This window comes from Oreochromis aureus, linkage group 8 (genome assembly GCF_013358895.1).
Source record: "Oreochromis aureus strain Israel breed Guangdong linkage group 8, ZZ_aureus, whole genome shotgun sequence".
Lineage (NCBI taxonomy): Eukaryota > Metazoa > Chordata > Actinopteri > Cichliformes > Cichlidae > Oreochromis > Oreochromis aureus.
Window position 1 is genome coordinate 1,253,909 of NC_052949.1, and position 25,147 is coordinate 1,279,055.

Sequence of the window (25,147 nt, forward strand, 5' to 3'; positions counted from 1 at the left end):
TGAGTGGCTGCAGTCAGAGACATCCTGGTCACACACGAGCAGATAAACTAAACTACGAGATCACAGCGAGCAGGTTGGATTCAACACGTCGAGTGTTTTGGTGTTAGAGGCCTCTGAGGTGGAGCAGCCTGCCTGCACGAGGCTGACGAGGCCCACCGAGCGCTGCAGGCGCCAAAAAACTCTGAGTCCAAACTGGTCGTCTACACGCTGCCCACAATTAACAGGAGAAAAGAGCCAATCATCACTCATCATACGTGTCCATGACAACATAAAGACTAACACCTGCAAACGAATCATGTGATGTCAGAGCCGTCGAGATGTTTCATCCGTGGAAGGAAGAGAAGATTTTACTGATTCTTATTCAATTCTGCTTTTTTAAAAAAAGCTACAGTGGCGACTCGCTCTGCGTCAGTCTGTGACAGCTCAGGGCTGCACGAGCCCCCCGTTTCCCAGGTTAACTTATTTCCAAAATACAGAATGATGAAAATACAGAATGATGCCTGACTTCATAAAAAATGTTTTATTTAAATACCTAAGTTGTAATCTAGCAGTAAAATCAAGAGCAAGCACCTGTGCAGTGTCTGGAGCTCAGTGGTAGAGCAGGTCATGTGCTAATTGGAGGGTTGGTGGTGCTGTGAAGCACCAGCAGCGCCATATTAAAAAACCCTCATGAATGCACGCAGAGACTTTTCACCTGGATTCATCTCTAAATATGAAACACATGCAGAGCAGTGAAGTCCAGGTCTTACTAAAGCTGTGAGCCTAACACCAGGACATGCAGCAGGAGGAAAGAGCCTGAAGGGTCTGGTATCCTGGATCAGCCCCTGTACAGGCTTCAGGAGGCAGGAGCTGCTCTCACTTTTGTCCTCAAAGAAACCACGACACGGCGCTCTGACCGCGCAGCGTCACAGCTGCTGTGTGGCCGATACGTCACCCCAGACATGACGGACCTGAAGCTGTGGTGTTACCCACAGACTGTCTAAGCTTCCAGCTTTAATCACACCCACCGAAGCTGCAGCCTTCACTCTGTAAAACAACTAACTGTTGTTGCACCTTCAGCCCATCAGTCAGGAGAACAAAGTTAACCCTGATTGGTTCTCAGGACGTCTGCGTGGCTGACAAACAGCTGCTGATACTTCAGATGTGAGCCAGGTGTTTGCAGCTGGAGCGTTTAGCAGAAACTCAATAAATCTATTATGGATTCATGTTCGCGTTCCTCGCTCAAGAATTACAGCAGATACGAACCTCAGCTCCAAACAGCATAATCACATCAAACGACTGGAAATGACCCTTTATGTGTCTGAGGGTAAAGTTGCAGCTGTCGGTCTCATCAGCTCTACTCATGTCATCGACTACAATAAAGAAAACTCTAACAGTCCTGCAGTGCTGCCCTCATTCAGAGCCACAGATCTCAAACCTGCAGGAGGACGAGCTAACCCTTTAAGGTGCAGGTAGCTTACGTACTCTGGGCTCTTGGGGTAGAAGGGCAGGGTCACATGGCACAGGTCGCTGATGTCACAGGCAGTGGGTTCTGCGGAGATGGCCTGCCGCTTGCTGCGGTGCTGGTCCGGCTGCAGGACAAGGCTCTGCTGCTGCGCCTGGACCTGCTGGGCGGTGGCGGGCCGGATCACCGAGCGGTACTTGTCCAGCTCGTTCTGTAGCCTCTGGATCAGCTCGTCCTTCTGGTCCAGCTCCAGCTCCAGCTCGTCTATCAGGGCGTCGCGCTGCCGAAGCTCCTCGATCTTCTCCTGCAGGGCATACTGGAGGTCCCGCAAGGTCCCCATCTGTCCTTCAGGGGATCCACAAGGAGTTCTTCTGAACTATCTGGGGTACGCCCCCAGGCTCCACTGGAATACCTTCTTCTCCTAAAGAAGTCGACTCTTTGAATCCTCTGGGGTCTTTGAGGATTTTGAGCACCTAAAAGTTTTGACTTCTAAAAGTCATGTTTCTGCACAGCAACTCCTCCTCAGAGTTTCCTGTTTTTATGGATCTTCAGGATCCTTGAAGTGCTAATCCTGATTGGTCAAAGTGTTAGTCTATGAGTCAGTTACAGCAGCTCTTAAATATTCTTACACCCAGGATCTTTGGTACACCTGCACTTACTTGTTTCTTCTGCCACATTCAGCAGGTCTCAGGGGTCACATCAAAAATTTGAACCTTGACCTTCAGGAAGCTTCAGAGTCAAAGCCTTTCAGCGTCTTCAGAGGCCTCGTGGGTTGTCATGTGGTTCCTCTGGATAAATCATCAGAGTTTCAGCTCAGTGTCTGAGAAGCTCTCCTCACATCCCTCCCTCAAAACTTTTGAGTCTGGCAGCTCAATGAGGCTTGTCTGAGGTCATGCTGCAGGTTCTTCCAGGAGGATAATTCAGGTGTGTCGTTAGTTTCACCCTTCCTTCTCAGTATGTACTGAAGGACCTCCAGGGTCTCCCTGGATTCCTCAGATGGGCTTCTCAGAGTTTCACCAGGAAGCAAACACCTAGTTCTGGCTTTAGGATAGCTTCCTTCTTTGTGGAAGTTTCAGCTTTCTCCCATCGAAGTCTTTAAAGGTCTTCAAGGAAAACAAAATTCCTGATGATGAAACTGGAGAAACGTTTGGTCCTCAGGGTGTGACCTCACATCCTCCCTGTTTCATCTGAGCAGATGTGGAGATGAGTGAGAGGAAACCTGAGCAGACACTCACCAGCTCTCAGCGTCAGCTGTACCTCCAGGAAACATCTGATCAGTGAGACGACAGCGTGGAACAAAGTTTAAGTGAAGAATCCACAGGTCCTCGCGTGAAGTCCGGAGGAAGGCTTCGTCAGCACAGCGGCGTCCGCAGAAGCGAATCCACGCAAACACACGGCGTGAAACACGAGCCCCGCTCTCCCCCTGCTCCTCCTGCTGCGGGCTGAGCGTCACTCAGGTGCACAGGAGCTGTTTTCAGACCGATAAGCGAAAAAACGCGAAACGCAAAGAGAAACGTGCAGGAAGAAGGAGACGCTCTCCTCTCTGAGCCGCGCACCGGAGGACGGAAACGTTCCCGCTTCATCCCGGCGGCACTTCAGCGAGTTACCGGAGCTGAGGCTGAACGACACGAGCCACGAAAAGTTGGTCTGCCTCAGCTCCTCCTCCTCCTCCTCCTCCTCACTCACTCAGAAACATTTGAAGCTTTCAGGGTTTAAAAGCTGGACATTTACGGCTGCTGTCAGGGCCGGAGTTATGTTTGAGAAACCCAGGGGCACCCCCCCCCCCCCCACACACACACACACACACACACACACACACACACACACACACACACACACCTTTATTTCCCATCAGGAAGAAGCACACAGAGATCAGCTTCATCAGCACGAAATTCGGGTGGATAACATCTTCAATTCGGTCTCTTTGACCTTGGAGGCAAAGAGGGTGGAGCCTAAACAACATCCAGGATCTCCTCAAACACAGCACCATAGAGGAACCTCCACCTTCACCTGTCAATGTCATGTTTGAATCACATGTAGCCTTCACACTGCACCGCTCTCTTTATATTTCTTTCACTTTTCACCCTCGGGCTCATTTCTCCACAGACGTCTCAGGGTGGAGTTCAGGTGGGAACACGAGTCCAGTGTTCAGTCAGAGTAACGTCTCTCCGCCTCTCCTGAACCTGGGCTGAGTCGGAATCAGAAGCTGGTGGAGGCAGATGGGTGTGGTTCTGATGGATGTTGCTGGAGCTCAGCAATGTCAGCAGGCCCACAGCTTCCTGAGTGAACGTGGTCATGTTTCCTGTGCACACGGTGTGCTGCAGGTCCACGGTTCGATGCCCTCTGTGGCACCCTTGCTGCCGTGCTGTGGTCTCTCTGCACGCTGCAGGGGTCAGCTGATCTGTTTTGTTGTTTGTGGAAATAAAGTTCTAGTAATTGGAGCAGTGGCTCATAAAATCAGCCACTTCCTTCAAAACCACATTTTTATGAACTTGCTTTTATGTGATGTTGTCTTTTATAGTCTTCCTTTATGATCCTTTATCAGCTCATCATCTTTAATGAGCTTTGTAAAGTTATTCATGTTTTCATTTTTAAGCATTTCTCTGTAATAATAGTCTCGTAGCTGAAATTCTTTTTTATTTTTTAACAGTGAAGAAAAAACATTTCACAGAAAAACATGAAACAGCGTTTGTGTCTTTTATAAATAAAGTTATTAAAGAGCAGAAAGAGCGGCTGAAGGCCAGTTCAGGACTCCTGCTGTCGCGTGGCACTCTCTGCTGGACGATCACTGTCATTACAGCAAACTGCAGACAAACTGTGGAACCAGCTTCCAATTTGAATTCAGGAGACAGACACTATCTCTACTTTTAAGATTAGGCTTCAAACTTTCCTTTTTGCATATAGTTAGGGCTGGACCAGGTGACCCTGAATCCTCTCTTAGTTATGCTGCACAGCACAATAAAGGTGGTGCAGGTCTGTGATGGCTGCTGGGGTCTTTCTGGTTTTCACATACTGGTGGCTGTGGGCGGCCTCTAGTGTGCAGTAACATGCTGAGCTGTGTGCTGGTTAAACGTGAGCACTGAGAAAGAAAATCATCTAAATATGGATCTGTGACGCGTCAGTATCCAGATTACTCGTCACCTCATTGGCAGCTGAGCTGCAGTTACACAGCTAACTGTGAAGCTCTCATTCACACACACCAGTCAAGAAATTATAAACACAGCGATAATTTAACGAAGCACGAAAATTTAAATATATGGCATTTGTTATAAAGCTGAGGTCAGTTTCACAGCCAAACCTACAGACTGAAGCAGGCTGAAAGGTCTCAACAGCAGCACATCACGCCACCATCTAAAGAACCAGCCGAGGAACAACACCAGTGGCATCCATCAGTCTGAAAGGTTACAGAGACATTTCTGAGGTTTTGGGACTCCAGTGAACCTCAGTGAGAACCGCTATCCACACATGGAGAAAACCTGGATCAGTGCCGAACCTTCCCAGGAGCGACCGGCTGGCCAAAATTATGCAGGAGGTCACAGAAGAACCTAAAACAACATCCAAAGACCTGCAGGCCTCATGCGGCTCAGTTAAAATCAGAGGTCACGTTGAACAATAAAAAAGAGGCTGGGCTAAAATGGCCTCCATGGGAGACTCCAAGGAGAAAACCAATGCTGACCAGCAAGATCACAAGTCTCGTCTCACATCTGCCAACTAACATCTGGAAGATCCCTGAGATTTCCGGGAGGTTTGAGTCCCGTTACATCAAACTAACAGCATTTTATAAAAACAACATCAGTGTCAAGTCTGTTACTGCTTCACTATCAGAATGTTCTGTGGTAACATCTGGACTGATGTGTTCACAGGCGGATGACTTTAATCATGGTTTTAAAGCCTGTAGGCTGCTGTCGCTATTTTCACCAGCTAACATAAGCCTGAAAGTGAGGCTACATGCAGTGATGCTAGTGTTAGCCATGCTAGTTCAATTCAATTCAATTTTATTTATACAGCACCAAATCACAACAACAGTCGCCTCAAGGCGCTTTATATTGTAAGGTAGACCCTACAATAATACATACAGAGAAAACCCAACAATCATATGACCCCCTATGAGCAAGCACTTTGGCGACAGTGGGAAGGAAAAACTCCCTTTTAACAGGAAGAAACCTCCAGCAGAACCAGGCTCAGGGAGGGGCGGGGCCATCTGCTGCGACCAGGCTAGTGGGAGCCATGCTAGTGTTAGCTATGCTAGCGTGGCTAACACTAGCATGGCTCACCTTTAACAGGTGGTTCGGATGCACACTTGGAGAATGGGGCCTTCGTTTCACTGCAGAGTGCCTTCATGTTCGTCATCAGTGTTGGGCAAGTTACTTTGAAAAAGTAATTCAATTATAGTTACTAGTTACTTCTTCAAAAAAGTAACTGAGTTAGTAACTGAGTTACAATATTCTAAAAGTAATTAATTACTTGAAAAGTAACTATTGCGTTACTTTAAAAAAAAAAAAAAAAAATGTTTAACCCTCTGGGGTCCAGGGTATAATTGGCCATTTTTAACTACTTTTGATTTTCTCTCCACATTTTACCTTTAAAAATTATTTACTTTGTCTTGTTTGGTATCATCCTTTTCAGCACAACCTCACGTGTCTGAATTTACAGTTATGTTCTCATTTTGACATACTGTATTAACACAATTGATCTAAAATCAGACAAAAACCATAAAATCAGTGTAGAAAAAGTTATATTTTTACTGTAACAACCATAAACATGTTTAATGAATCATATTTCATAACTTTAAATGCAAATATTAATTGTCAATTTTAAAATCCTATGCACAAGTTTTGCAAACAACAAAGTTATTTGCATCCATTTACCTTTACCCTTTTTTTTTAAATAACCATTTCAAACTATTTACAAAACAATCAGCTGTTCTTCAATAAGATGCCACAAATTATTTGTGCCACTCCCAAAAAAATAATTTGTGTCCACTATAAAGGAGAACATCACAGCCTGATACCTGCAGGTCTGACAGCAGCAGGTGTATCACTGCTGTTTCTACCTGGAGACAGCAGTCGCCTCATTGTTCTGACACACAACACAAAACTATCCACAACACTACACACTAACTACACAAGACAACACATTAACTACACACTCCAAACACGCTAAACGTCACAAATCTCACATCTCAAACTCTCTCTCTCTCTCTTTTTCTGCTCTCTCTCTCTCTCTCTCACCGTCACTCCTAAAACTTCCCCTGTTTTTTTTTTTTTTTGCTCATAAGCAGAGAGTGCTTGCTGGCGCTAACGTGACGAAACTATTGAGGGAAAAACGCCGCGTATATCTTGTTTATCATGACTCTGGTTTTACGTGGCCTATCGACACAATTAAAAACTGGCACCTTGTTGCTTTGTCTTTAAGTGGTTGATTGGTGTGATTGACTTACCACGACTACTTTATTCTTCCTCAGTCAAACAGCAGCACTCGATTGTTTTGCCCCCTGAGCTCCAGGTGTTGTGCTAGACAGTGATCGTGATTACCGTCCGCGGGAGCGCGCAGCTGCTTAAAGCTGTAGCGTCCAGATTACTTACAGCTACTTCCTGCAGCTGATATAAGATGCGGTAAGCTGAACACAGCTTCAACCGTCTGTTTGTTGAAAAATAGTAACGGACCGCGTTTCCTTGTTAGTAACTGTAACGCCGTTGTAACGATAGGAATAGTAATTAGTTAGATTACTCGTTACTGAAAAAAGTAACGCCGTTAGTAACGCCGTTACTTGTAACGTCGTTATTCCCATCACTGTTCGTCATATATCCATGCTGGACATTTTAAGACAGGCAACGTCGAGGTAAATGTGCAAATGTCCAAACTCTTCTCAAACTGTTGCTGCAAGGACATAACAACTCACAGAAAAGCTAATGAAGAAGCTAGTCCAGTAGCTGCTAGGTAAAGGAGTACAATGAGCATTTTAAATGTCAGAAGACAAAACAATCTACAAAAATCTACACAAAATTTTTATGTCTATTTACTTATTTTTATTACATTAAAAACAAAAAACAGATTTTGAAAATGATTTTTATTTTATTTATTTTTTTAAATTTAGTTATTTAATAGTCATTGTGTGACTCTCCTGCTCCTCCATAGTTTTTAACATGGGGATCTTTACTAGCGGCAGCGTTGGGTCTCTAGTGGATGTCAGAGGAACTGCAGGGTTCTGAGATCTGAGTCAGAACCACGACCAGGTTTTAGGCCCTGGGTTAAAAACCTGACCACATGTTTGTGTGCTGTGAAGAGACGTTTGCAGGACACTCCACAAGTATGTGTGTGTGTGTGGGTCTATATTTGCATGCATGTGTGTGTGTCTCCACAGATAGCAGCGGGTTAAACATTAACGCTGGGCAGCTCGTAAAGCTAACACGAAGACAGTGAACCTTTGGAGTTTGATATGATGTGATCACACACACACACACACACACACACACACACACACACACACAGAGGCCCCTGATGACACGTGAACACACACTCGGCGCTCAGAATGACACAGCTCTGATCGGAGGGAGGTGATCTCTGAAATTGCTCAGGTGAGTTTTTGTCTCTCTTTCATGCAAATAAAGTTTTTTAGGTTTGAATTTTATATTTTAAATACAGAGAGAGAGGGAGAGTGTGAACAGGTAAAGTGAGGGTCGTTCTTCCTCTCTTCTTCGCTGGTGTCTGTGAACAGTAGCCGTCACAGAGGCTAAAAGCGGCTAGCTGAGCAAACAGGCCGGCCGGGGTTAATGGGTGTTTTAATGGAGAGAGTGAGAGTGCTAAGTAAATGTCTCTCTACCGCTGTGTGAAAAAGAGAGAATGTGAGCGAGTGTCTCTCGACCCATAGAAACACCTGAAATTTAATTCCAAACGTGCGAGCCGAGCCGACAGAGCAGCAGCTTTTTGCCGCTGTGCTGCCGAGTTTACATTTATTTTGAAACATCAGAAATAAACACAAATAAACACAAGCACAGAGTCGAGTTTCTGTCTGCGTTGGGTTTCAAGCTTAAAAAGAGTCATGCTCACATTCATACAGAAGAAGCTTAAAGTAACATATTTACTACTCAGTTTAATCCAAACAGAAGCTGAACTGTAACTTATTATTATCATAATCCAGTAATTAATCATGAACTAGTGCCACATTTAGTCAGAGTTTAATTTTTTTGTATTGTAATTGACTGTCTATAAAGATGGAAACTGCTGCAGCACATTAAACCTGCACTCCTCCTAATGCCCAGCAGGGGGCGACTCCTCTAAACTCTGACTGTATAGAAGTCTGTGAGAAAATGAGCGTCCTGCTCAGCTGATCTGGGTTCAGTCGCTGCTTTCAGGTCAGACTGAAGAAAACAGGAAGTTTATTTTGGAGATTTTGGTCCCGTCAGAGTCCGAGAGGAACAGGAAGGAGGAGGAGGGTGGGGCTACCTGTGACCGGTAGATCCACCTGTCACTCATCAACTCGTCCAGTTTCAAAACAGGAAAATACTCCGTCTGTAAAGTCAGCCATCGGGAATCAGCAGCGAGTAGTTTTTCATTTCACTTTGAAGATCACCAGGACATTAAAAAGACCTGAGGGGAAACGAGCGAGGTCACTGCTCGGACTTTAATTTGAAGACAGACAGGAAACACAGTCTAAGAGTGAGCTGCGGCGTTTTAAAGGACAGGAAGTAGTTTGTTTTCATCCAGTGCTGCAGTCAGCTGGAAAAACATCTTATTAACATCCCATCTCATTTAGTGACAGCTGAACGTTCCTGATGTTTATTACAGCTGCAGCTGTGTGAGCCACACTGGAGTTAGGGTCAAAGGTCAACTTTTCTGAACAGAGCATAAACACTCTGCAGCTTGTTTGCTGCCTCAAACACACACCGTGGTCTTCAACGGGTCACCTGTGCAGATGTGCAGACACAGATGTGCAGATGTGCAGATGTGCCTGTGCAGATGTGCCTGTGCAGATGTGGCTGTAGTGGTTCAAACGTGGTGAAAGGTTAAACAGCGCAGCAGCAGAGATTACTCAGAGCTGCAGCTCACACAGGCTGATAAGGCAGATTTGCTGAAAGGCATGCTGGGATTTGTAGGAGAAGATGGAGGTCATGACTGTGGGGCTGGGAGTCATTCATTTATTCTTTCATCATTGTGAACAACATTACATTTTGATTTAGGTTAATTTTTTTACCTTTAACTAATACTTTATTGGTATTTATATTAATACATCATATTTTTACACAGTTGTTATAAATGTATATACATATATTTAATTATAGGTTACATTATATTTTAAGACAATTTAGTTATATAATTTTTTATTGAATCCATGTATTTTGACATTATTTTGATCTTCTACCCTGAAATTTGAACTTTTATGTTATTGTGAACACTTCCACATGAATGTTGAACGATTTCAATATAAAATGTCAGAGTTTTGATATCATATCCCAGAACGCATGCTCATGTTATTTTTGGTCTCATTCTGTCAGGATGTATTGATAAAGATGTAACACACCAGCTTACCTAATCTCGACTGTGATGCATCGTGTAAATCATTCTGACTGACTGAAGTTTTAAGTAATGAAGGTTTTATGAAGCCTGTCGTTGACTTCTGGGCGCTGATGGGCTTCCATACTCACAGCCGTGGCCTCTGCTCTCTCTGTCTGACTGGATAAAAATGAAAACATGTTTTTTGACTGAAAAACTGAAAATGTCAACAGATTCATGACCAGCTGAAGAAATACAGATCTCTTTGGGCATCAGCTCTGTTTGCCAGCTGAACGCCCCTCTGTCAGCCGTGCTGATTGGTGGATCTCAGCAGCAGGTGACTGAGTCCAGCTGATGTTTTTCCACGCGCTGACTCTCAGCTCACCTTAAACTTCCTTGTGTGTTCACAGAGCTCCCAGACACAATCAGCCGAACACTGAGCGTGACTCCCACCACCAGCTGATGTCCAGTACGAGTTGTTCTGTGCTTAAAGAGCTTTGATTTTCAGGAGTTTGGGACCCAGAGCTGGGGAGCGCTCTGAGGTCACAGCCCCCGTCAAAGATCAGAGCAGACACAGGCAACGCCCAAACTGGAGGGCAGTTTGATAAAGGCCGGGGACAGAGCTACGACCGACACACCCCTCCTGCAGAGGAGAGGGCGTCTCTGTGCTCGTGTCTGTCTCTCCTCTTTTTAATGGAACTCTTCTGTGCTCAGCTTTTTATCACCGTTATTCTGATGCAGCGTGAGACTGAGCTGTCATAGAAACAAGAACACAAATATATTAGAAATTTGTCAAAAACCTGTTAAAAACGTACATTTATATTAACGGGCACACAGGACTTCGACCACTAAAACTGCGATTCTGAATAAAAATAATAACAACAATGATCATATCTTACTATTGAAAATATCACAGTGGTTAAAGCGCACACTCGAGGAATAACTGTAATAATTCATGAACTTGACACTGGTGTCATAAATATATTGAGCGCTGTGGCTGCAGCAAAGACCTGAAGTCTTCAGAGTAGAAGCTGAGGATCAGGACTTTAACAGCGACCTGACCTCTGACCCCTGCTGTGGACCGATCACCTCAGACGTTCTCTTTTTGGTGTCTTCTTGCTGTCATGTGATGGTGATTGTCTCAATGTGAACTTTCAGTTTAACCCTGGTCCTCCATCTTTCTGTGCTTATGTGTTTAAATCTCCACCTGTCAGCTAGCCTAGCTTCACTAACCCTCCAACCTCGCTGCTGTTTAACCTGTCCCAGGTTCTTCAGTCAGAACGTGGAGTATCACCTTTACATGGAAGCTAGCAAGCTAACTAACTGGTTCAAACATCGTTTTGAACCTAAACTCTAAACGTTACGGACGATCTCATTGTTCCCGTATTTCCACAACAGCAACAGATGTTCTTGTGCATGGAAATATGTAAATGACATGTAGTCATTACTGATGAGTGGCTGAATGTTCTAGGTCTCTTCATAGTAAAAGGGCATTCTTCCTCCCTGCTGTCGCCAAGTACTGCTCACAGATGATGGTTTGTTCGCTGTGTAATGCTTTATAATTAGAGATATTTATAATTCAATCATTTAAATAACTGACTCTTAAAATCATGTCAGTACATTCATCATAAACCTAGCAGCATCGGCCAAAGTCCACGAGGTCGTTCTCTGTCTCTGCATCATCGGCTGACTGTGTGCTGTCCTGTGGTTCCTGTAAATAAACTGCAAAGACACAGATACACAGACCGACTGTTTGTTTTTGCCTTCATCTCATTCCCAAACTGGGAGGACTGGGACCATTTTCTGTCCCAGGCTGTGGTTAGAGGGTTCAGGTTTGAGGTTTGTTAGAGAGGAGTGTGTTATTCATTCATAAACACAGGATTTATAAATGTGCTGGCTTCACATTTGAAGCCTGGCATGTTTTCTCTCAGTGTTACAGTGAGACGGGCTTCCAGCCTGCAGCTTTCCACAGTCTCTGTCAATGATTACCGAGCAGACCTTGACCTCCCTGCAGCGCTCTTCAAAACACGACTCGTGTATGCCGTTCAGACCAGCAGCTCCTCCTTGACTGCTGTTCGACCACGTCAGTGACAAAAGCTGCTGAAACCACCCAGCGTCTCCCGCATCAGTGTCTGCACGTAAATGCATCTAAAGCAGCTTCGTTTAGATGTGCAGAGGTCCAGCTCAGGGACTCAGTCCGGTCACTTTCAGTGTGGAATAAAACCATCAGCACGACATCAAATGAACATTTAACGTCCCTCGAACATGTTACGGTCTGATGCTTGCAGTGATTTGTATTCAAACAGGTGTGACTGCATTGTGTGCAATGCTCCGGCACATTATTGGACGACACGTGCAGGCAGACCAGTTCACAGCTATTTGCATTCATAATAACACCTTTGCTGTACTTTATTGTCTTCCAGTGAGCACCGCTAATTTCCCTGATTTACATATCGCTGTCAATCACACTCAATGGATTCCAATCAGAAAGCAAGCGGGGACGGACTGGCGGGGACGCAGAAGGAGGCGGCGCTTCGTTCACTCATGCAACGAACTGGATACCAGCTGCGGCAGGTACGTGGACCCTCAGACCGAGGAGACAGCAGCACGTGTCTGTTACTGCTCCTGAATGCTTTTCATGTTTTTCTGCTGCCGCTTCAGGAGAACGGTCAGCGGCGGTACGGCGGCCCACCTCCAGGCTGGGACGGCCCCCCACCGGAGAGGGGTAGCGAGATCTTTGTGGGGAAACTGCCGAGAGATCTGTTTGAAGATGAGCTGGTTCCGCTGTGTGAGAAGGTCAGAGAACCACGGATAAGGATTCGGTCACTGTGATGTCCCTGGGGGTGTTGTTTCATCTGTTTGTGCTTCCCTCTCCATCTCTTCAGTTTGGAAAGATCTACGAGGTGAGGATGATGATGGACTTCAACGGGAACAACAGAGGTTACGCCTTTGTCACCTTCAGCAACAAACAGGAGGCCAGGGCTGCCATGAAGCAGCTCAACAACTATGAGATCAGGTGATCCCTCCTTTATCTTTATTTGTACTGATAAATGAAAGGATAACTGAGCTCTCAGAAACACATCGGCAGGCTTCAGGTCTGCTTTTTTTCAGTCACTGTCAAAGAAATGTTAGAGTTATTTTTCTAGTAACCGTTCACAACTGCAAAAATAATGGAGCAGCAAACTAAGAAGCACTGAGTACCCAAACAACCTGACCAGCAGTCATCTTTAATGTGAGCACCTTCTTCTGAATGTGGAGCAGATTTGGTTCAAGAGTCGTGACTCACCTGACTTCAGCTCATATAAGTCTTTAGTTACAACAACCAGAGTCAAACCAGTCAGGCAACTAGTCAAACCTGGGAGTCCAGCCTGGTTCTGATTCCTCATTGGTGCCTGCATTGTTGAGAGAATCATCAGTTAACATCGGTACAGACTAACAGTACCCACCTACCATCACTCTACCAGCAGGCCATCCCCCTACAGCAAGGGTGGGGAACCTCAAGGGTCGGTGTCCTGCAGGTTTTAGATCTCACCCTGGGTCAGCACACCTGAATCACATGATTAGGTCATTATGAGGCCTCTGGAGAACTTCAAGACATGTTGGGGAGGTCATTTAGCCATTTAAATCAGCTGTGTTGGATCAGTTAAAGATCTAAAAACTGCAGGACCCCGGCCCTTGAGGCCTGGAGTTCCTCACCCCTGACCTACAGCCTATCAACTGACCAACTAACCTTCTATGACCCACTAACCAAACACCCAAACCCTACAACCTTTAACCCTGCCAGTGACCTAACTAAAATTATTCTACCAATCCACCAGAAACACCCAAACTACGTAATGGTCCAGAGGAGAGGAAACCAGAGCAGATACGTGTCCAAAATCCAAATGTTCATCACATTTAGAGCAAGTCAGCCGATACAGTGAACAGTTTAGGCAGGAAGCAGCAGAGCAAGGAGAGCTTCTTTATCTCAAAATAGACCTGGGAGTATTACACCGGGGAAACAGATGGTGCAGGTACCCGAGTGTTTTTAACACAAAAGAAAAAACCTTAACAAATAAACCCAAAGTCTTGGGTTGTGGTCACAGTCCAGTACAAACATAGAAACACCCAAGTGCCAATCAGCAAAGACCTAACAAACCACCTTAGCCAGCTGGGATCCCGTTTGAGCTTGAACCAAATCTTTCTCTGGCCCACAGGAACGGACGCCTCCTTGGCGTTTGTGCCAGCGTCGATAACTGCCGCCTCTTTGTTGGCGGGATTCCCAAAACCAAGAAGCGAGAGGAGATCCTGTCAGAGATGAAGAAGGTCACCGACGGCGTCGTCGATGTCATCGTGTACCCCAGCGCCGCCGACAAATCCAAGAACAGAGGCTTTGCTTTTGTCGAGTATGAGAGCCACCGAGCAGCCGCCATGGCCCGCCGCAAACTGCTGCCAGGTACCAAACCAAACTCAAACTTGAGTTTTCTTTGCTAATGTACAGTTATAATTCCCTCTCTGACTTCAGGAATGATTCAGTGAAGAACTCCCAAAATAAGATGTTTTCAAAGGATCTGGTAAAATTGGTTCAGTTATCCCCTAAAACTTGAAGGCTCTGTTGATCAGCTGTTTCCAACTTCCTGTGGTGCTGGAGACACTGAGCAGATGCAGCTGCAGTGGTTTAGCTAACAAGCCCTTGACACCGGCAGCGAGCAGTTAATTTTCCTTAGGCGGCCACATGAGGGCCTCACCAATAAATTTATAACAAATTGATATTGAGTTCAGCTGTAACTCTCCACCCGGCTTCACGCTGTCTAATACCTTGTAAAGTAAACCTAACGCAATAAAAAAATTCCAAAGTCTCTTTTTGGCTGGCTGTAAGACTGCATTATCACGGGCCAATCACAGCCTGTGACACAATGTCCAATAGAAGAAGAGCTTAGATGGGCTTAATGATAAGATAACTGCTGTTTCAGATAGACCCATAAATACACCCAAAGCTGTTGGTTTGTTACACTATCTGATTCTCCTGGAGTCTAAAGCTGAAAGTCTCAGAGATAAGATACAGAAACAGCTTTGCTGCTTCTCCACAGGAAGATCATGCTCACCGTGCAACATTAAGTCGGCTCATGCGGGTGGAAAGCCATGACACCGTGCCTCCGAAATCTGGCGTCCAATCATAGCGCCTTCCTGCTGAAGTTAAAGAGCGTCTGCCTCGTTAGCATCTTACTCGGTTTCAGACCCTGAACCCGACACCCACAAACATCACCAGCACGTCCAGAGGACAATTACACGCTCTAGATAAAGCCAGTATGTTCCTCTGACGTCCAGCAGAGGCAGCAGTGAGTCAGTCCCATAGACCCTCATGTTAAACCTTTACAGCAGAAATAAATGTGTTTACAACCTGATACATAAACTGTTTGGTCTTTATAGATAATTTCCCTTTCATAACATCTGTTTTTATAACTCACCTATTTAAATTGTATTAAGGCTTAAACTTTACCTTTTTAGGGGCGTGGCCTCTTTGAGTGGCAGGTGGATGGTGACACAGGTGGCTGTAGCTGCTAGCTGTCTGCTAGCTTCAACTGAACTGCTCCTCTGGATCGTGTTTGTGTTGTTGGAGCCTTTAGGAGCATTTTCAGTGACATCATGTGACCAATAACATGGCTGCTGTGGGTCGCTGTACTGTCCAAGATGTCTGAGCTCAGTTTGAGTGAGGATTTATTTGGATGTTACTGATCAGCAGTAATTAGCAGGTATAGCAGCAGGTATAGCAGTAATTAGCCCCTCCCCCTCAGCTGAGGGGGAGTGGCTTCAGACACCAGTTTACAAGTCGAGGATCACAAAGAGAACAATCCCTCCCAGACCTGATCGTGAGTCTCCGTCTTTTCTCTTAGGTCGTATCCAGCTGTGGGGTCACGCCATCGCTGTGGACTGGGCGGAGCCTGAGGTGGAGGTTGATGAGGATACCATGGCAACAGTGAAGATTCTGTATGTGAGGAACCTGATGCTGCAGACGACAGAGGAGACCATCGAGAAGGAGTTCAACAGCCTGAAGCCAGGTTCGATCAAAGCTCTGATGTCAGATTGTCCCTGAATGCGTCATGTTGTTGCTCGTTTTTGTAGCTGAACTGAGGATTTTGAAAGATAAAAGTTTAAAAGAAATGTGGTTTTAAAAAAGTGCTTGTTGTGTTCGTGCTGCAGGCGCAGTGGAGCGAGTGAAGAAGATTAGAGACTACGCCTTCGTCCATTTCACTCAGAGAGAGGACGCCATCAACGCCATGAAAGCGCTCAACGGGAAGGTCAGCAAGGCCCAACATTTACTCCTTCCTCTATTTTCAGGAATCAAAATCAGGTTTGATTACATTTATGCTGTAATCAGTGGACACCTGTATATTGACCCTGAGGAGAAGGTTTCTGAAAGCCTCAAAGACTGACCAGGATCTCCTGCAGGTGGTGGACGGCTCTCCCATCGAGGTGACGCTGGCCAAGCCGGTGGACAAAGACAGCTACGTTCGCTACACCAGAGGGACGGGAGGCCGGGGAGGCTCTCTGCTTCAGACCGACTACACCTCCTACACGCTGGGACAGGTGAGTCATCGATGAATGTCATGTGACACAATGTTTGACCAACAGGAAGCCAACAGGCACTCTGAGTTATTCCTCCTATCAGGGCAGCTTTCAGTGATCCACAGCTCAAAATAATCCTTCTGTAGCTGATACTGAGCCTCGGTGCAGCCCCTCACTGCATTTCCTGTCTGGAACAAGCTATTTTAGCTCCTCCCCCTTTAAGACAATTTCCTTCTGACTTGCTGTCACTCACAAACAGAAGGGTTGAACAGCAGGTGGGCGTGGCTTCCATGTTCCTGACTGAATAAGGATACCTAAGAGTGCTTAGATCAGGGTTACTGAACACAGACTGAGCTCATTATTAGCAGCTTGACGTTTAACGTGAACGACAGCAGATGTGACAGGAAACACAGAACACTGAAACTGTGAGCGTAGACCTCGTTATGGTGCTCGAGGAAACTCGTATCTGCTTCCTGTTAAAAAGTACAAATACACATCTTTCTCTCTTCTATAGATGTACGACCCCTCGGCGGCGTACCTCGGTGCGCCGGTGTTTTACGCCCCTCAGGCCTACACAGCCATACCAGCTCAGTTCCGCTTCCCAGCAGCCAAAGCTCACGTTGGAGGTCGAGGTCTGATCCGGACGCCGTCGGTCCGAGGTGAGGACGCCCTTAGAGCATGTGTGATCTCTGAATGCCTGCAAAGACAGCTCGCACTCACCTACAGAATAAAAGCACTCTGAGACTGAAAGAGCAGGTAGGCCCTCTGTAGAGAAGCCTTGGGGACAGACTAATGCTTGGCTAACCACAGAGAACGCACATATGTCAGTGAAACACAGAGCTGACTCATAGAAACAAACAAGTCCACATTATTTCTAATGGCCTGACTCTAAAAGGGAAATGTGTCTACTGAGTGCCACTACCATACCCCACGCTCGCCGTGTCACATGACCCTACCACCATCTTTTATATACAGTCTACAAGCTGGAGAGCGTTCATTTCTGAGGAAAACGCAGAATCCGCCTGAATATTGTGATTAGATGGATCCACAAGTTTACTTTAAAAATCTTTGTGTTTCTCTGAGTAAAAGCCTCCAGCGCTCAGCTTTGAACCTGCTCTGCCTCTGATAGGCTGCTGCGTTTCAGTGCTTCTGTGTGAGTCTGAGCTCGCTCTGCATCCATCAGCACTTTCAGATTTTAGTTTTATGCTGCAGAGCTTCAAACATAAAAGAAAGCTCCAAAATGTTTCTGCACAATCAAACAGACTTCTGATGGTGAACTGAGAGTTTGTGAAGCCCCGCCCCTGAACACTGACTGTCCAATCACAGATCAGTCAGAGTGAGTCCTCTCAGTGGGCCTGCAGGACTGTGACTTTAAAGTGTCCGAGTCTCAGAGGTAACCCTGCTGCTGCGTGGAGGCTGGAGGCGGGGCCTCAGAAACCATCATATCACCTGTGTCGTGAGCTGAGGCAGTTCAGCTGAATCACAAACACGTGATGATGTGTGAATGTTTTTCTGAAGCAGGAATCGAAAACAGATCCACGAATCACCGAGAAGTTTCTGTCAATTCAGGCTCGAATGAATTTAAATACCTGAAACTTAATCATGCAGGAAATGGTAATCGTCAACGAGCAGCAGAAGAAGAAGGGCAGGTGTGCTGTTACCGTGGTTACCACTGTACCTGTTTGCTCCGATCTGATAATTGTCTGGCTGTGTGATTCTTCTTACGGCTGATTTCCGATGATTTGATTGATTTCACTGCCTTTTCGATTTCCTGTAGAAATTTACATGACTGTACCTGTAGGGGCTGCGGGGGTGCGGGGACTGGGTGGGCGGGGCTACCTGGCCTACGCTGCTGGGAGCGGAGCCGTGGGGAGAGGCGGTGGTGGTGGTGGTGCCTCCTACGGGCTGAAGGCAGACAAGCAGCAAGAGGAGAAGTTGTACGATCTTCTGCCGGGAATGGAGCTGACCCCGATGACCCCAAACCTGAAGGCCACCGCCGTCAAGCCTGCACCACAGGTAACAGGACACACCTGACCGGGAGGCCTTTAATTGTTGGTGTGGCACAAAAATTCAGAGCAGAAAAATTCATTTCGGTTTTATTTATATATTTATCATAATGTAAGTATAGAGACTCTACAGTTATACAGAGAAAACAATCAGACCTGGAGGTCCCTTTACTACGGTTCGGAGCCGCGGACCTGTTTTATATACGCGCGGAATAGTTTTCTCTAAAAGATCACTGCAAAAAGTGCAGCCTTACCTAATGTCCACCTACTGTTACTCATTTATATTAAGATTTAAACATCTAGTTGGTATTGGTATGGCGAGTAACCAGCAAAAGTAATAAATCACACAGCAATAGGACATTCATGTAGCTGTAAAAAGCATGATAATATAATAGGTAATCCAAAGTATTCAGAATACGTTACTGTCACTGAGTAACGTAACGGAATACGTTACAAAATACATTTTGGGGCATGTAATCTGTAATCTGTAGTGGAATACATTTTAAAAGTAACCTTCCCAACACTGCTGGTCCTGGCCTGATGCGTCACATGACCTCACCTGGGCCAGCGTTACCCAGGCCTAAGCACCTGGGCTGAGTAAAAACGAGCCTGGCCTCCTGTGGGGCCGTAGGGTCACCTCTGTGCTTCAGATAGGCTCCTTGTCCGTTAGTTCCCACTTGGATCGACTGGTTTTCCATTACTTTCAAGTACTACCTAATGTACATTGTTGTCATCATACCAACGGGGCCGAACGTCCCGTGGCATAATTGGTATGTGACACAAACGCTCAAACAAAGGTGGAGCGCTCGTGTCGCATACCAATTATGCGAGGTGGAGGCGATGATATACCTGCTGCTCGGTCTGAGACTTTTTCTCACACTCTGGGACCACGGCGTTGTTTTTGGAGACATTTGGCGGTTTCGATTTTTGTGAAAGAGATGCAATCCTGACTCCTCAAGTAATGTCACTGACCAGCCAATCGGTGGCATGCAGTCTGACAATGTCACATTTTAGTGACTGCTCAGATCACTATGACCTAATGGAAATCCTTGAAAACTCTGGTGAGTCGATCCAAGATGGTACTAATGGAAAAGTGTCCATGCAGTCGGGCTAACGTCAGCCCACAGCTCAGGGTCTGGAGGCAGCGTCCTGGTCTGTCTGTGGCCATCTGGCTTCATCAGGTGCACTGGGGTGGTTCACAGCTGGAGGAGAAGCCTGATGCCACAGAGTGCCCACTGCAATCTGAGAATTTCTCTCCCCCAAAATAACCCACAGCAGTCAGGTGTGCATGAAGGGGAAAACTCTGAATCTTTTAGCGCCACTCAGTCAGTCATGTGACCTGATCTACAGCAGTGAACATGGACCGCATGATGCCTTCATGGCACTGCAGTAAATATCACACCTGATGAGAACCTCTGACAGTGAACAGCTGATACAGCAACCAGGGATGAGGCTCCACCTGGTGGCGATATTCCACATATATATTTTCTGAGTTTTTGTTCCGATGAACTGTCAGTGAGGGAGACTAGGAGACATTAGGATCAAATTAGCAAAGGCCTGATGTATTCATCCGCGGGAAAAACTAAACCTAGAGCAGTCTGACGATACTGAAGCTGTCAGGATTTATTAAATGCTGCTCATTTAAAAAGAAAGGAAGAACAAACCTTTCAAATTAAAACACTAAAATGTACAAAATATATTTTTATATTTAGTCAAACAGACTCTCCTTGTACTTTTATACTTTTAGCTCTCATGCACCATTACTGTCAGGACTACGAAATACCATGTAAATACTGCCTGTCTGTCCTCCTGCCCGTCCACCTGCCCGTCCTCCTGTCTGTCTGTCCTTCGGCCCGTCCTCCTGTCTGTCCTCCTGTCTGTCCTCCTGCCCGTCCTCCTGCCCGTCCTCCTGTCTGTCCTCCTGTCTGTCCTTCTTCCTGTCCTCCTGCCCGTCCTCCTGTCTGTCCTCCTGTCTGTCCTTCTTCCTGTCCTCCGGCCCGTCCTCCTGCCTGTCCTTCTGCCTGTCTGTCCTCCTGTCTGTCTGTCAGGTTCTGGAGGAGCTCTGTCAGAAGAATAACTGGGGTCAGCCGGTCTATCAGCTGCACTCTGCCATCGGTCCTGACCAGAGACAGCTCTTTCTCTACAAGATCACCATCCCAGCTCTGGCTACTCAGTATCCCAACGTGTAAGCACATCTCACCTGTCTGATCACCTGCCTGCTGTTCAGCCGGACGCAGGGCTGACTGTCCACCTGTTCACGTGTCTCTCTGCAGCCATCCCTTCACCCCTGCTAAGCTGTGCGCGGGCGTAGAAGAGGCTAAAATTCACGCGGCCGAACACACCCTGCAGACGCTCGGTGTGCAGGCGGAGGGCGCCACCGATGCCAACTGTGCTACTGCGGCTGCTGTGGCGGCAGTAGCCTTCCCAGGTATGTGAAGGTCCGTACCCAAAGCCAACTAACGCTTCACTCAACTAACCGCTGACAGACGCTCACCTGCAGGCCCCAAACACCAAGGACTGTATATAAAAGATGGACGTAGCTTCAAAGTCTGCCAGATGGAGCGAGTGCAGATGACCAGCAGGGGGCGCCTGCTGTGTGATTGTAAGTGAACTCTCTCCTGATGACTATCAATTCGTCTAAATAAAACACGAAGTTTGTTCCTCCTCCTGCAGAGGACGAGAGACTTCACTAAACAGGAGGTGACATCACAGCGGCTACGTCCATCTTTTATATACAGCCTGTAGAAATACTGAAGCTAAAAGGCTTCGATGGGATCAGAACAATTAAAGATTTGTCCCTAAACAGGCAGTGCTGAGTTTGCATTTTTTGTCCCTGCAGGATACACACTGGCGGGCCCGGCGTCGACGGCGGTTGCCTCCCAGCTGAAGCAGGCCGTATCTCTGGGTCAGGACCTGACCACCTACACCACCTACGATGGTTACCCCGCCTTCGCTGTGGCGGCTCGTCACACTGACGGATACGGTGTTTTCTAGAGCAGCGGTTTCAGAAGAAGAACGCCCACAGGATGCTTTGATGCACTTTTCAAACTTCCTGAAAGTACAACATGAAATCTGATTGGCTCGTTATAGATACCAGTGCTCAGTCAAACCCAAACAAAAGGAAACAAATGCGCGCCTTCATGCTGAGGTCCAAACTCTCCAGAACTCAGCGGTTTGAGTCTCACAGGAAGCCGCTGCCAGAAAACGTCTCGGACTCGTCAGCCCCTTCTTCTTTCTCCACGCGTCGCTCTCTGCTGTCCAGCTTCCTGTAATCCGAATCATGGCCGTGGGTTTCCACGGTTTCGTCATTGATTAGGCAGCCCATGATTGGCTGTGATTGGTCGATTTGAATTCACGTTTGGATCGTTTTTTTTCCCTCATAGCGTGTTTACAGCATTGAAGTGTAGCTCAGTCATTTTTTCGCCATCGCCTTCGTGTCGCTCGGTTTTTTACTGAAGACTTGTGACCCGTGTTTTAAAAATCTAAGACCAGTATTTAAGTTCCTGTTTCAGTTTGTTTCAGCCAACATTTTTAAAAAGCTGTCTTGTAAAACTGCTGTCTTCACCGGCCGGCTCTCCATCTGAGTCAGAGAAAGTCAGTAAAATAAAGTTGAAATGAACCAGTTTAAGTCTCTCAGCCAGCTGAAAAATGAAGCATGCTCTCAGTTCATATCCCTCCTGATCTCCAGTTAACAGAAGCTGGATCAGAAACGTCGTCCCTGCTGTTAGAGTGAATCCCCATGAAGAAGTTCAGTTGCTCTTACTTTGTGGATGTGGAGCTGCTGAATTCGTTCTGGTGTCTCTGAGGCTTCACTCCATAAACACCTGCTGATGCCGTGATGCTCGTCTCGTCGCTCTTTCATTGTTTTTTATCTGTTTTAACTTTTCCTTCATTCACGTCCACTACCACTAACTGAACCAGAGTTTATTATCTCTGGTTTAGTTAAACACTCGGTTAACTAAAGTTACTAAAGCTGGTTCATGCCTCTAATAAAAGTTTAATGAGTTTCCATGCTTGCTTTGAGGGAGGCGATTGACCTTTGACCTGTCAGGACACGGCGATGTCGTTGATTCGTGTTGACTTTTATTCTTAAATGTTTCTGGAGAGTTTTAATCGACGACACCGAGCTGTGAACGCGCCGAAGCAGAGACAGTATTAAAGTGTGTGAAGCACTTAGAGCTTATTTTTATACCAGGAGAAAGAATGAATATCCTCGCTGTGTTTGTACGAATGGATTTTAGTCATTTTCTGTAATAATTGACTAGGAAACTGAAACATGGGAAACTGAATCAGTGCTTATCTGTCGAGCTAATTCTGCAGGTTTCTCACATCGTGAAAGGAAATCGCTGCAACACATTGTCGATTTTTAATCATCGTCTCAAAATGAATAAAATAAGATCTAAATACACAGCAGCTCCCCCGTGTCTTCTTTGGAAGCTCAGTGACAACTGAAGAAATGAGAGCAAAGGACAGTGATGGAAGCTGGTTCCACAGAAGAGGGGCCTGAAAACTGAAGGCTCTGCCTCCCATTCTACTTTTAAATACTCTAGGAACAACAAGTAGGCCTGCAGTGTGAGAGCGAAGTGCTCTAATAGGGTGATATGGTACTACAAGGTCATTAAGATAAGATGGGGCCTGATTATTTAAGACCTTGTATGTGAGGAGCAGGATTTTGAATTCAATTCTGGATTTAACAGGAAGCCAATGAAGGGAAGCCAAAACAGGAGAAATCTGCTCTCTCTTTCTAGTCCCTGTCAGGACTCTTGCTGCAGCATTTTGGATCAGCTGAAGGCTTTTCAGGGAGTTTTTAGGACATCCTGATAATAATGAATTACAGTAGTCCAGCCTGGAAGTAATAAATGCATGAACTAGTTTTTCAGCATCACTCTGAGACAGGATATTTCTAATTTTAGAGATATTGCACAAATGGAAGAAAGCAGTCTTACATATTTGTTTAATATGTGCATTGAAGGACATGTCCTGGTCAAAAATGACTCCAAGGTTCCTCACAGCATTACTGGAGGCCAAGGTAATGCCATCCAGAGTAAGAATCTGGTTAGAGATTCAAATTGGGAGTCACGTGGTATCAGGAATGGCTGCGTCGTAGAGAAGCTCTGAACCCCAGCCGATAATATAATGGAAATTAAATTCTGAAACAACTCCTACTACTCCTACTATGATACCACTCGACGTTGGGAAACATTAAAGTAAATTTGGGACGGAATATGGCATCCAGTCAAAAAAAGCATATTGTGCAGTCGCGCCTACCAACTGTCACCACCGGAGAAGCTAGCTCTGCCAGACCTGTTAATCAAGAAGAAGGTCGGAAAAGCGATATAGAGGGTCTGTTTGCTGAGATTGCTACGATCGGAGTGACGCTGAACGGGATTGCAGCTGATGTGACGTTGATTAAAACTGACACTACGGAACTTAAAAATTCTGTAGCTGCAATCCAAACGAGGCTAACGGAAGCCGAAAGTTGTATTTCAGATGTGGAGGACCAGGTGGCCATCTTGGCTAAAGATAATGCCAAGCTAATTAACAAAGTCAATCAACTATGTGCCCAGATTGTTGATCAAGAAAACAGGGCTCATTGAAAGAACCTCAGACTGGTCGGATTAAAAAAAAGGAAGAGAGGCCGGGCGCGATCTATCTGATTATGTACAGAAGATACTCTCAGATGGTTTGGGACTGACTGGAGGTGAACATGAGATTGAACGATGTCATAGAAGCATGGGACCCCGTCCAAACCCGAACCAGCCTCCAGGTATTATCTTGGTGAGATTTCTCAGATGTACAGCCTGAGAAAAAGTGCTAGCAACAGCTAAAAAGAAGAAAGGGATAATATGGGAGGACTGCAAGTTATCGTTTTTTGAGGATATGACCAAGGAGCGTGTGTCACAACGCAAACTGTTCCACCTGATGATGAAGGTTTTGTGGCAGCATCAGGTGAAGCACACACTGGCCCACCCGGCAACGCTCCGATTCACATGGAGGGGAAAATGGCTAAGCTTTACAGACGCACAGGAGGCGGAAAATTTTATTCACGAGAACATTGAAAAGACAGTGAATGGTGAGAATATGGAGGTTGGTGGTAAGGCGGTAGATGGTGCGGGGCTATCGCAGTGAGATGTACGAGTGAAGGAGTGGAGAAATCACTACACTAGGCAGGGGTCAGGATGGTGTCACCAGGATCGAAATGACGGGGAGAGCGGCGGGACCGTTCTCTGAACCCACACGGACCAGATAAGTCTTCATGGGTTTTTTTGTTTGTTTTTTTGTTTTTCTTCTTTTTCCCCTTGTTGTGTTTATATTGCTAGGAGAAGATGTTTACAGTGAGGGAACACTTGCACCGAGATGCTTTGATATACTGTGCAGTAGACTAAGGTATTTGAGACAATATATACTCGTAGAAAAAGATAAGAATGGGTAAATTAGGTATTAATATTGTGACACGGAATATCAATGGTTGTAGTACACCAATTAAAAGGAAAAAATTCCTAAGCTAGCTTAAGTCCCGTAGTACAGATATAGCATTTTTACAAGAAACACATTTTGAAAGTGAAACGGAAGCCCTGACAATGAAACGAGATTGGGTTGGGTTTCATAACTCTGTATCCAGGAAAAGCCGTGGAGTTATAATACTTATTAATAAGAA

At 45.9% G+C, this 25,147-nt stretch overlaps 1 protein-coding gene and 1 pseudogene across 3 annotated transcripts; one reads left to right on the plus strand and one right to left on the minus strand.

The window, feature by feature from the left end:
- LOC116324062 overlaps positions 1 to 1,784 on the minus strand; it is a 59,845-nt pseudogene extending 58,061 nt beyond the window's left edge.
- A 6,110-nt stretch (positions 1,785 to 7,894) lies between these two features.
- On the plus strand, positions 7,895 to 22,897 carry a1cf (apobec1 complementation factor). Of its 3 annotated transcripts, none has more exons than XM_031744593.2 (13): positions 7,895 to 8,022; positions 12,361 to 12,511; positions 12,599 to 12,733; positions 12,823 to 12,953; positions 14,134 to 14,372; positions 15,811 to 15,975; positions 16,118 to 16,215; positions 16,367 to 16,504; positions 16,998 to 17,142; positions 18,261 to 18,499; positions 20,538 to 20,674; positions 20,763 to 20,917; positions 21,329 to 22,897. In XM_031744593.2, exons 2-13 carry the CDS (start codon positions 12,410 to 12,412, stop codon positions 21,481 to 21,483), a joined length of 1,839 nt encoding a protein of 612 aa, XP_031600453.2. In that variant the 5' UTR covers positions 7,895 to 8,022; positions 12,361 to 12,409; the 3' UTR covers positions 21,484 to 22,897. The 3 variants fall into 3 exon arrangements, with proteins under 3 accessions (XP_031600453.2, XP_031600454.2, XP_031600455.2); XM_031744594.2 differs by having other exon boundaries at positions 18,285 to 18,499; XM_031744595.2 differs by having other exon boundaries at positions 20,763 to 20,927; positions 21,329 to 21,460.
- The last annotated feature ends 2,250 nt before the right edge of the window (positions 22,898 to 25,147 follow it).